Source organism: Vicugna pacos, unplaced genomic scaffold (assembly GCF_048564905.1).
Source record: "Vicugna pacos unplaced genomic scaffold, VicPac4 scaffold_105, whole genome shotgun sequence".
Classification (NCBI taxonomy): domain Eukaryota; kingdom Metazoa; phylum Chordata; class Mammalia; order Artiodactyla; family Camelidae; genus Vicugna; species Vicugna pacos.
The window spans coordinates 2,215,910-2,228,964 of record NW_027328785.1 but is presented as its reverse complement, the minus strand read 5'-3'; the positions used below and the strand labels follow the sequence as shown (position 1 = coordinate 2,228,964).

Here is a 13,055-nt window from a genome sequence, read left to right as displayed (position 1 = left end):
AAACTCAGAAAAAGTGGCCCTTCTCCCTCAGTAAATGGGAGGTAGCCTGATGTGTGTGTGTGTGTGTGTGTGTGCACGTGTGTGTGTGTGTAAATCAAATACAATGAATTCTGGGATGTGTACAGTTTTTTTAAGTCACTGTCATTTCATGGGAATGAGCCAACATTTAAATAATTTGAATCTAGTGTTCTGAGAGAGTCTCGGGCTCTTGGTGGAGGAGGTGAAAGGGGAGAGTGAAGGAGGAAAGAGGTACATGAAGCAAAGAAGTAAGAATACTGCCAGGGAAAGGCAAGACGTTAGTTTTGTTCTTCCTTGCACCACATACAAATTAGGGACTCGCTTTCTGCTGATGACTTATCGAGCACTGAGTTGCAGGAGAAGAGGGGACAGCTCATTGCTCACTGAGCTTGTGACTGTACGTGGCATCTTATAGACACAAATCATTTACCCTGATCAAACACTCTAGCAGCAGGCTGTAATTCTTCTGTTTTGAGAGACAACAAAGCAGGAGTTCAAACAGGATGCATAACTTGACAAAAGTCAGAGGTCCAGTAAACTAAAGAGGATTAATTCAAACTCAGATCTGAATGCAGAGTCTGATCTTCCCACTCCCAGGACTGGAAAATCCTTAACACAGGCTCCCCAGCTCCCCTGCATTGTTCCTGGCACCAAGCATTTGCCATGGCAATGGTCACCATTTCTCACAGACACAGCGCTCTGTGCAGCAAATGACCTTGATCAGACCTTGATCATCTACCTGCCACGCCCACCAGGCTTCACCATACAGGCAGGAAAGCTGGCTTTCAAGTGCATACAAAGCCATTCCTTGTCTAACCTGGGCTCTTCTGTGGTTTCTCCAGCCTAAAGGCAGCCATGAAACTGCTCACAGTTTGTACATGAGCCACACTACCTCTCTCCATCTGTCTCCCCACCTATACTACTTAGCTATGAACATTTTGAGAATCTTCGACACAAATTTTTAAAAACAAAAAAGAAAGGATTCTGGAACAACTACTTAATACTTACAATTTTAAATGACAAATTACAAAGTGAGTATTTACAAACCGAATCTTCCTTTCTAAATTTCAGTTTTAAGCGTTTAAAAATATAATAGCAAAAAATTTTCACTTACAAAATTGACAAAAACATAAACAATAATCTGGAATAAGTTAAAAAATAATGCCCATTTTCTAAATGGAGAAACTTCAGGGCTGTACTGAGGGGTAAAGTAAGAGGTGAGAATGTAGAGACATCAACAAATTGCATGGAGGAAAGCAGTTTTGTAAAGATGTAAGTTCTCATCAGAATAATTCAAAACTTACTGAAAACTCCCATGACAACTCCAATCTGATTTTTTTTTAACTTGAACAAAATATTTTGGAATTCTTCAGGAATAATAAAATCATAATACTAGACAAGAAAATTTGGGATGGAAGAAAAGAATGAAAAAAAATTCAGACTGCCAATTATTAAATAAATTTTTACAATATGTAAGTTATGGTGCTGGAGTAAGAAAGGCAGATTGACAGAAGGGAACCATGAGCACAAAAAGAGACTCTAGTGTACATAAGTATTTTGTAAAGGTGGGATTTCAAATCAAAGAGAAAAGTATGACTTCAGTAATTGTCCTGAGACAATCAGACAATCACCTAGAAAGAATAAATACTATTCCTCTCATAAGGACCACAAGATAATTTACAGACAGTGATGTAAATATAAAAAAGTACTAATAACAGCAAATACAACACTTTGTTCTTATTAACTCAACTTACCCTTACATTAACAAGTACTATTATCATCTCCATCTTAGAGATTAAAAAAAACCTACAGAGGAGATTTATTCCAGTATAAGAAATTATTTTTAAGAATAATTTCAAAGATAAAACACATAAGGAATACATTTATTATCATAAGAATATTTTGAGACACTACCAAAATTAAAATCCTCCTAAACAAAATGAAAGGCAAGAAATGACAAGAAAAAGCTCTGTGATACATGTTGTTGAAGACAAGAAGGTAATGTTCATAACATACAAAGAGCTGTCACAAAGCAACAAGAAGCTCCCCCACTTAAATGTGTGCAAAGGATAAAAGGAATCATTCATTTTAAAAAAGTCAAATGGCTAATGAGTGAAAAATGCTCAATACCTCACTGGTCATCAAATGCAAACTAAAACAATGAAAAAGCACTTTTGCTCATCATATTGGCAAATATTTTTAAAAGATATTCTATCTAGTGTCCATCTGTGGGAGAAGAAACCATGAGCGACATTTTCAGAGGACGACATGTCAATGGATATGTAAACTCTGAAAAACGTACGTACACACTGACTCAACACCACTTCTACGAATCGTTTCCTCTAGGAAAAAACAAATTTAGTCCAAAAAGATGTACCCATCAGGGCATTTACACAGCACTGTTTACAATGGTGGGAAGAAAAACTGAAGTGAAATCATATCCAGCAATAGAGAATTGGTTACATAAGTAATTGTGCATCTTTTCATTCCCCTATGGAAGGAATTTCTAGAGTTACTTGAATGGAGTCTGTGATGAATGTAAATGTCACATCCAGGGACTAAATTTCCAGAAGCCTTAACTAAAGGAATACTCATAAAAGATCACAGGAATGTCTGTACAAGAAGGATGCCAGTCAAATATCCTTTCTGACAGTGGAAAATGGAGAAAACTTAACTGTCCACCATCAAGACAATGATGCGTTAAATCACGACGAGCTGCGAGCAATGAGGGAGCCGGCGTTTCGCCGTGGTCCAGGGCCTTGTCCACAGCATTCTCTCACCAAAGGTGTGCGTGGGAAAGAGACCACACCCGCAAATCAGGAGACCCCTCCACTCTATCTGAAAGGACCGTGTGAGTCTGGAGTGGGAGGACGTCTATGATATACACCTGAGTGATTAAAGCGAGCTGCAGAAAAACATATAGTATGGTCTCATTTTTAAATAAAGCATATATACACACACGTATACATGGAATTCTCATATGTGTGTATATATGTATGTCATAGGCATAAAGGTCATGAAACATATATATCAAATTTTCAACAGTTTTTACTCTTCGGAAATAAGGGGAAGGGAGGTAGGGCCTTCCTCTACCACCACAGTTCTCTTTTCAGTATTTCAGTTAAGTATACTTGGAATTTAAAAGTTTATTTAAGTCCGAAGTAAAATGGACAATGCCTCCACAAGACAGAATGCTATACTGGTCATCAAAAATCATGCCAGAGGAGATAGAATATTGTAGAAAAACATATAAAAAGCCGAATGGAAAATGGAGGTGTCCACACAGTAAACAGTCACAGAGTGCTCTCTGGTTTTTTATGACAGAGGTGATCCACACTGATGAAAATATACGTTAATGTGTTAATTATTATCTTTGAATAGCGGGACAAGGATAGCCTTTTTTGCCCCCTTTTTCAGAGTTATTATTTTAAATGCACATTCTTTTTCATCTGAAAAAAAGCATTTTTAAGTGTGTAGTACTATGCATTGGAGAATAATACAAGAATACTTAGAGAAACAAGTAACTAGGAGACAAAGCAGCAGCATCACACAATGTAGGACGGGCGATCCTGATTAACACCACGAAGTTACATAAGGACCCACAAAGTGAGAGCACCTGCTGTAACAGGGCGTGGCCCCCTTCTATTTGTCAGCAGTGTCTTCAGGGCTGAGGCAGTTCTGAGCACGGCCAGTGTCAGTGCTGGTGTCTTGATTGATGCTACTGGGGGTGAGGGCACCTGCAAGCCGAGAGGAAGAACAGAAATCATCCTCTGCCTTTTCTGTCTTGTTTCTTTGTTACTTTAAAAGAGAGCCATATATAAGATAAACCGTGTATCTCCCCAAATGAAATTTCAGTAATGAAACCATTTTTAAAGACTTCACAGCTTATATTCTGCCTATAACTGTCTTTTCAACAAAGATCATATTTATTAAATGTTAATTAACTCAGTTAATTAACTCCCTGTTGAAACATTCTAGTAAAGAACATGAAATGCAGTATGTAAAAGAACCACACCTGCAGTGACTAGCTCAGCTGTCTTGACGGCAGTGCAGTCAGCCCCCACCATCCCGTGGCCCTGAGCTCCTGATGCTGGTAAGAGATTACGCTGCCGCCTCAGATGGAGAGAAACGGTGAAAGCATTTCTTGAACCCTACAGCACTGACAAAACATAACTGACAAATCCCAGGCCCCTTTGAGGCTCTCATTTTCTGTTTCTGGCCAACCCCCATCAATGAGCAGAACCACCCAATCCCCGAGCCATGGGACTCACGTGGGAAGCAGTTTTGGAGAAATTTCCAGGTATAGAATGTAACCAACTATACATAGAACTCTGAAAAAAGAAAAGATGCCATACTCTGATTTTGGAAGACACTCAAAATATTCTCCTAAGCCTTAGTAGCTGGAAAGGCTGGGCTTCTCCTAAGTCACTTATTTATTTCACAGCCATTAAGCATCTCCCTCAAATCCTGCTTCCCTGTGTCTGCTGGGAGCTTGAAGCACACTGCTGCTGTCGATCTTATAAGTCACATGGCAGAGGCATGTGTCTCACGCCTGCAAACCTCACACAGGCTCGCCTCCTAGCCTCACTGTCTGAACTGGGCCCCATTTTCTCACCTGTTTATTTGGTATCTGTTCTTCTGTAAGCTACCTGAAATGCGTTTTGGAACATGTCAGAAGAAGCAGTGGGTTGAGAAATGGACAGATTGAGAGGTGAGAGATGGGCAGACAGAGAGAGAGACTCCAAGAAAAGGGGAACAAATAAAAGTGCCTGTGCAAAACCCTCTTCTAATCAGGGAAGGAAACCACCACGGAAAAGTGTGAAGAGGCAGGTAGCTTAGGACTGTTTCCTGGATTCCATGAAAAGTAACACCAAGAGATGAGAGGGTAGAACTTTAAATAGTAAAAGAAAAAAAGCATGCATGCTTGAAAAATATATCTACAATATGTACTTTCTAAAGAATAGACTGAAATCAGCAGGACCCAATAACACTATACTTGGGTATTTACAGAAGTGAGAATCCCATCTCCAAACCACAAGGCATCCCTTCAGAGCACTGACAGTCTACATGGGGCGGTCATAAAGCCATCACCGCAAAAGCTATGCTACCCTGCACTTACGAGGAATGAGCAGCTGTGCTCAGGCTGCCCACGCGCGTCATTTACACCCCACAGCACCTCTACGGGGGGGACGCCTAGCGAGCCCCGTCTCTGCAGGACAGAAAACCAGTTCTGGAGAGGCTAAGCCGACTTACCAGTTCTCCATCTCACAGGACTGGTCTCTCCAGAGCAGGACACGAACTCGGACCCACGATTGTAACCATGGTACTACAGTGCTTTGTGTGCTGTTTGTGTGTATAATACATTTGTTTCTATCATGAAAGGTTATTTAATAAATGATCGGTTGTCTTGTCTATCTCATTAGCTCACAATCAATCTTTATACTGTTGAATTGTACTCTTTTCCCCTGAAGAAAGGAACGGAAACAGCGGGGGTCAGAAAGAGGTGGGGCTCCATTCTTTATCTGGGATCTCATCTCATCGAAGTCCCCAAACAGGGAAAAGGAGCAAATGTTCTCTTTATCTTTTAAAGAGAGGGCTCCAGTGATGGTGACTTATTCAATTACAAAATCAAGGCTGGGGAAAGGGCACATGCAGCAACTAGAGCAGTATCAGCTGTAGGAAGGTCAAAAGTGCTCACGGGAGGGCTCAGGGGGCAGCCTCATTTAATTTCAATCAATAAAACAATAACAAACTCTAAAAATACTGGCCTACAATGGATTAGCTCTTTCTTGACATCTAGCAAGTTTCCACAGCCCACATGTAACATTATCGGGAACCAGTGAAAGGAAGAGTCCACAGACAAGGAAAATCAATGCCACAGGCAGGCTGAAACCCAGGCTGGAGTTTAGGAAGAGAAAGGGCATAGTTAAGAACTGGGGAAAGGCTGGGGAAAAAAATCATCACAAGGACTCTCAAGCATCATCCAACAATCATATAATCATTCATTCAAGAGAGAGTTACTGAGGTCGTATTCTGTGCAAGATTGTACAGCGGGTGAAGCAAGAGCGCAGCGTCCATGGTGGCAGCAAGTTGCGGGGCTCAAATACACTTCTGATCCCAGTACCTTGCACACTTGTCCTCAATATAAAGGCAAAGATAATTAAAGTAAAATAATACTCTGTAAACTCAAAGCATTGTTGAAAAAAAAAGTTAAAGAAGACCTAAATACCAGGACAGACACTCCACACACATTCCCCTATCAAAAGAAAGTGCTCTTGGAATGGCAGTGCTCCCCAGAGCGATCCGTATATTCAACGTGGTCTCGATCACAATCCCAGCGGGCTCCTCTGCAGAAACTGACTATCTGCTGCTACAATTCATATGGGAATTCGAGGATCTCAGTAACCTATACGTACTTGAAAAAGAAAAATTTGAGAGGACTTATAATTCTCAATTTCAAACCTTACAACTGTATCTCCAGGTGAGATTAGAGGCCATTGTGAAGTTATTACTGTGTTAATCCTTATTTACTAAATTCTCTACAATGAATATTACTGTTACAATAAGAAAAATAAAAAGTAAGTTATCCTTTAAAACATGCACACCAATTCATTCATTGGGAAAAATTATTCTATCAATTAAGAGATAAATATCTATTGAAAAAGGACAACTTAAAAACAAGAGTGCATTTGCATTTTTCATAAATTGAAAACTGAAAAGCACAAAGACGTCAAGTTTCTAGGGAGACCAATGCAACATATTAATAGTTATTTTCAGAAATTCTAATTTAACAATGAAAACTCTGGAAAGGGAAAATCGTGACTGAGAGCCAACTGCAAACACATGGAGAGCAAAGGCCTAGAAATCACAGTTCCTTTAACTCTGCTCCTAACACAATAGGAGAGGAAATTCCTCACTGAGGGGACAGTGGAATCCCATGCATAAGACAGGATACACAGTACAAACTGCACTAGAATTGGGGGTGATTTTTTTAGAAGAATTCTAAAGTTACAAAATTGCTGAAAAACTATAAAAAACACTGACAGAAAGATTAAAACACACAGTCATATATATTATATAGAAACATATGTAGTCTGCTCCCATGTTGCATTTAAATACAAATATATTTGTTCATTTATGGGCACTTATGACTTTATCCCTGGTAGAATATTTCAACTAAAACAAATAATCAATATAACACTCCTTTGTCAAATCTACTTGATAAGTTACTCTGCTATGTAAACATAATGTGTCTAAGATAGATCTAAAATTAGTGAAAAAGAGCTTTGTATGGCTTCTTGAACTATTCTCAAAATTCAAAGCTTAATTTTAAAACAGATCTGAACAGTAATTCTATATTACCTTTTCCGTCGTGAAATGAACAACACAGTCTGTTGTCAAATTTCTGTCCTTACAATGATTCACGAGCACCGTATCCTCACAAAACTGCTGGACAGCAAGGCACTATCCAGACACTGTGACCCAACAAATGAAACACAATGAAGACAGTGACCCTATTTTGGAGGGCTTATAGTCTGTGTCAACACCAGGGTTTTATTTGATTGGTTTGATTGGTTGGCAAAATAAAATCAATCAAGTACTTTCTTCTTTGAGCATTCTATAAGTCATGACTCTGCTGTTAGTGTCATGAGCAGGAAAGACTTAAGCATGACTTGATTAGATCAACTAGCAACAATCATCACTGGAGAGTGAGTAATAAAGAAGTTAACTGATAGCAATGCTTCTCCCTACATGAGACCTAAAATAAATCGACACTGATATCCGAAAAGAAAATGAGAATTTGAGGTCCCCAATAAGAAAAAAATCTAACAAGAAATCAAAAAAGTAAAGATTTTTTCATTAACGTTTCCTGGAAAGATTGGAGCATGGTGGTGTTGAGCTCAGATGCTAGGGAAAAACATGAGGGTCTGAATTCCCACAGCACTGGGTAGCTTTGACACTAATATGTCAGTCAAATTCTCTGCATCTCAGTCTCCGATGCATAGACTGGGGACAACAACCGCACCCATCTCCTAGAACGGTCCTAAGAATTAAGTTATTTTATATATACAAGTTTTAATAAAATACATCAGATATTAAATATTACCCCAAAAGCACAAGGAAAAATGAAAACAGAAATAAATTGGAGTTCATTAAACTTTAAAACTTTGCTTCAAAAAACACCATCCAGAAAGTGAAAAAACAACACTCAGGAGAAAATTTTTTCAAATCATTTATCTGATAAGGAATTTGTGTATCAAAAAAAAAAATTCCACAGCTCAACAATAAAAAGGCAACTCAATTAAAAAATGAAAAAAGAATCTGAAAAGATATTTTTCAAGGAAAATATACAAATGGCCAATAAGCACAATGAAACGGTGTTCAATAATATTAGCTCTAAAGGAAATCAAGTCAAAACAACTAGGAGAAACCTCTTCACATTCACTACAATAGGTTAAAATCAAAAAAAGATTAACAAGCACTAATGAGGACACAGAGGAAGCGGAGCCCGCAGCCATTGCTGGTGAGGATGTAACACAGCGTGACCACTTTGGAAAACATCCTGGCACGTCCTCAGAGAGTTGAACATTTGGCTTCTGAATGATCCAGCAATTCTGCTTCCTGGGCACACAAGTAAGAGAACTGAAAACAAATGTTAACATAAAAACTCCTACAGGAATATTCACCATTACTTTTCGCCATTAATTTTCAGAGCCAAAAAACAGAAACAACCCAAATGTCTATCACGTGATGAATGGGTAAACAAAGGGGCCCAGCCATACAGTGAAATATTATTCAGCAATAGCAAAGCATAGAGTACTGACCCAGGCCACAACGTGGACAAACATTGAAAACGTTACTCAGTGTGAAAGAAGTCAGTCAAAATAGACGGTTCCACTTACATGAAGTGACTCGATTTGCATGAAATGTTCAGCACAGGCAAATCCACAGAGACAGAAGAGTGGCTCCTTGGGGCTTGGGGAGGATGGGGAAGTTGATAATGTCTGCTTATGCGTACTGGGTTTCCTGTTGGGGGGAAGAAAATATTCTAAGATTGACTGGGATGCACATTTCTGGGCATAGAGTAAAATCCGCTGTACATTTTAATGGGTGATTTGTATTAAAACTGTTAAGAACAAAAGCACCTCGGATTAGTACCTTCCATAGTAAATGCAAATTGCTAACATTTATTACAGGAAGAAGAAACTGCCCTCAGCATGAAAGCAGGAGATCAGCAAATATTAGTTAACCGAAATTGGACAAGAGCATTTCACTTGAAACTGTTGCTGAGTGTACAAGAAATATTCAGACATGACAAGGAAAATCAGTTTGACATCACGAAGAAGCATTCTGCTTCAAATGCAAATCAAGGATTCGGCAAGCCCAGCTGCTACAAATGACCAGAGAAGAAACCTGGTTCTTAAAACAAGCACCAGAGCCAACAAGGAAATGGTGGTGAGGAAAGCAGGCGGCCTAAAATCTGGAACAGTGTGCTACAAATAATTTCTCCACTGAAAATTCAAAAATAAAATGAAAGTGATGTAATGCTGTGTTGAACTCACGTGAATGGGCTTCCTGCAGTGCTTGACAGTTCTGTAACCCCGAATGACTCAGGAGAATCAGCATGGCTCCTGGGAGTCCCCAAGTAACTGCCCATCAGCACGCTGACCACCATCACATCTGCCAGGGTTGAATTGCAGAGAAGTGAGCAACCTCTGAAAGGCACAGGGAATGTTGACAAGGGAATAAAAGGCTGCGGTCAATCCTGGGACAGAGGCCCTGTGAGCAGAGGCCAGAAGGCTGCAGGTGAACTGGAGTGGCCCTGGGGCAGGAAGGGACCACAGGGGAGCATATCTCAATTATCTCCTCTCTCTCCCTCGGGTAGGAGGGATAAAGCCTGCATCCTTCTCACCTGGAACTGTGGGTTCTGGCTGGCGGAAGTCTTACCGACACGGAATGAATCTCTCAAGACTGCGGAAAAAGGAAAGAAAGCGAGAGGGATTAGGGAGCCAAATCCACGAGTCTCTCAAATGCTCCCATATTTATTGTGTATAATCAAAGTAAAAAGTCAATAACAGTTGTGAGATAGTAGGCAGGAACTTGGGGAAAGAAGGGATGAGACAGAGATTGTAGACTCCACCATGAGTACTAAGGCTTAGTTTACCTTTAGGGAAGTCATGGGCTGAGGGGAACAAGATACATTTTTTAGACATGTTCATTACAAAGCAGACCACCAGACCAGCCTGGTCCCTGTTTTGGGGATAATAGACTATCTAACACCACGCAGGCCTGGCGTTTATAGCTGAGGGCCTGGGTCATTGCTGTGCAATAAGCAGTGTGCTATCTATAACCTCAAATATGCAAGCAAGGCATTGTCTCTGCTTTTTATGGCAAGGAGACAGGAGTGAGGATGCACAGGTGTTTGCTTTAAAGCAGTTAATAAGCACATTTTTTTTCTTAAAGTTGACAGGCGGCTGGGATGTGTTACAACTTGTTAACTCAATCATGGGCTCCCACATGGAACCATTATGGAGGACATCCTAGGATGAAAAATCCTGGCTCTGGATCTTTTCCGGCCAGCTTCGGCCACTCCAGCAGGGTCTAGACACATCCCTGAATAACGATCCCACAGAACCACCTAAACTCTTAACTCCTGGTGCTTGAAACTTAATTTTAGCTCTACACAACTTAATGTAGAAAAGTTTCAGAAATAAAAGATATTATATTCTTTTTATATCTCATCATAAGACTGATTTTTCTGATTGCTCTAAGCTGCTTCTACATGGTAAAGCACCTAATTCTGCAGGTGAATTCAGTACTTTCCTTTGGGCATAACTAGACAGTCTGGGCTGTCTGACTTCTATTAGTCAAATACCAATACACTTAATTGATTTCTTTGTTCATCAATTTCAGCCTGGAGGTGAGGGTCTATCACTATTTTCCTCAGCCCACCCTCTACTCTTTTCTCATCAGCATCTCAGGCCTCCTGAAAACAAAACAAAGCATTTGTTTCCCTTCATCTACACTTTCCACAAAGGCAACAGGAATCATCATGCCTAGAGAATGAATTCAACACAAATGTTAAAACAAAAATCTATAAACCTGAAGCAACTCCATCTCCGACTCATGATACACAATGACATGAGAGTAAGTGTGTCAGGTACAAAGCATGCGTGAGCCTGACCACCTCATTTCTATTCTTCAAAGGAAGGAAGGCTTTCGTATTTTTTATTATCATTCTTTGTCATTGTTTCTGATTAAGCCAAAAAATTTTTTATGAAATAATTAAGCACTGCAATAACAGATTTTCGCTGTATCAATTACAGAAGGAATTCAGAGGGGATAGGAAAACCCACCTCTGTAAAAAATGCAAAATTCCTTCCCCTGTTAAGAACACGAATACAAAATGCAACAGAGAATTCAAATTCTTGTGGAGAGGACAAAAGCCACAGAATCAAAGCAAAGTCATTATTATGACTCAATCCAAAATTCACTGGACAAACATGCTCAATGCATTCAAATAATTTTTAAGGCACACTGCAAACCATTCACTTAATTATCTACAGGCTAGAGGAAGAATTTCCCTCTATAACAGACAACATAAATCAATAGGTTGCCCCACCAAACAAGGAACAAACATCAGGTTTTTTGCAGTTCTGATAAATCAGCAAGTTTTAAAGATCAAAATCCAGAAATTTTAAACATTCATTCACACCAGAATGAATCAAGCACTTAAAAAAAATAAATAACCCAAAGAAACTAAACACATTGATCACGTACCTGGATCAATGAGAAATTCTTGTACAGCTGGAAAAAAAGAACAGTCAATAGACTTATACTTGAAAAATAAAACTACTTTTAAAGATAACTGCTAAAACACATTTCATCATTCATGTTGCCTTGAAAAATCTGAGGCACTTGTCTCTGATCAGAAAAGCAATTCTGAGTATTAGTATGTTACAATTCAGTGCCAGTTTGCTTTAGAAGAAAAAAGAAAAGCTACCGTTTCTCATCTTGCACAAAGTTTAAAGAACCTCCCTGCCTCTATCTCCTCCCATTTTCTAAGCTCATGCTCCCCAACCCTTCTGAAACAATTATGAGAACCTCTTATTCCCACCAATATGCCAAATCACAAAAGAGTATCAATTTATTTGTGTAAATATATACCTACACCTTGAACTGGAGGAGAAAGATTTCAGAAGGCTATATGGAACTTATTGCTACATTCCTGAAATCACACACATACACGTTCACAGAGACACAGACATATACAAACTGAATTACTGGGCACTTCACAAGCTAAGGACTTACAACTTCTAGAAGATAACTTTGTAGTTAGTTTAAAATACAAAACGGTCAGCTTTTGAAAGCCTTGAACATTGCAAAATCATCCAAATATCAATGAGATCCAATTTGCCTTCTCTGTAGAATGTAATTCCCCATGATGGCAAAGCAGACCCTAAGAAGTAGTGGATCCAAGACTCGTGTTTTTCACTAGCTATGATCGTTTTAAAACACGTAAACAGATTTAGAAAGGTATGTCCCTATGACATTTATTCTTATTGAGATGGCATATGTATTCAATTGTCTATGCAGAAAATAGGACCCATGATGGTGTTTAAGAAATATTTTGTGTATTGAAATATTTATTTTTAAGTGCAGACAAGGAGGGTGGGTATTACTCCATTGTAGAGCACCTGTTGTGCACGCACATGTTCCTGGCTTCAATCCCCTGTACCTTCATGAAAATAAATAAATACAAGTGCTTACTTAAAAATAAGAATAAATTTATATAAAAAAATAAATGCAGACTAAAAACCACTGCAATCTAGGAGCCACAATTATAATAAAAAACAAGTGTTTCTATCAAATATTGACTATACGCCAATCACAGAGACAACCACAAATCACACCTGACAACCATCACGTGTGATTCTCAGCAATCCTACTAAGTAGACACGGATGAGAAACCCGACTCTGCGGATGAGGAGACGGAGCTCGGAGGAGCCGGGGACACTGACCGTCCTGCTCCCCGT

At 39.3% G+C, this 13,055-nt stretch overlaps 1 protein-coding gene across 1 annotated transcript in view; it reads right to left on the bottom strand.

Moving 5' to 3' along the window:
- The window catches only part of LOC140694829 (uncharacterized), a 213,380-nt gene that overhangs the window by 179,063 nt on the left and 21,262 nt on the right, over window positions 1–13,055 (bottom strand). Inside the window, exons 4-8 of the mRNA XM_072957881.1 lie at window positions 9,582–9,699; window positions 8,922–9,045; window positions 4,290–4,349; window positions 4,034–4,124; window positions 3,635–3,755 (exon numbers count right to left, since the gene is read on the bottom strand). Coding sequence (XP_072813982.1) covers window positions 3,661–3,755; window positions 4,034–4,124; window positions 4,290–4,349; window positions 8,922–9,045; window positions 9,582–9,699 — 488 coding nt within the window. The 3' untranslated portion in view covers window positions 3,635–3,660. The remainder of the gene's footprint in view (window positions 1–3,634; window positions 3,756–4,033; window positions 4,125–4,289; window positions 4,350–8,921; window positions 9,046–9,581; window positions 9,700–13,055) is intronic.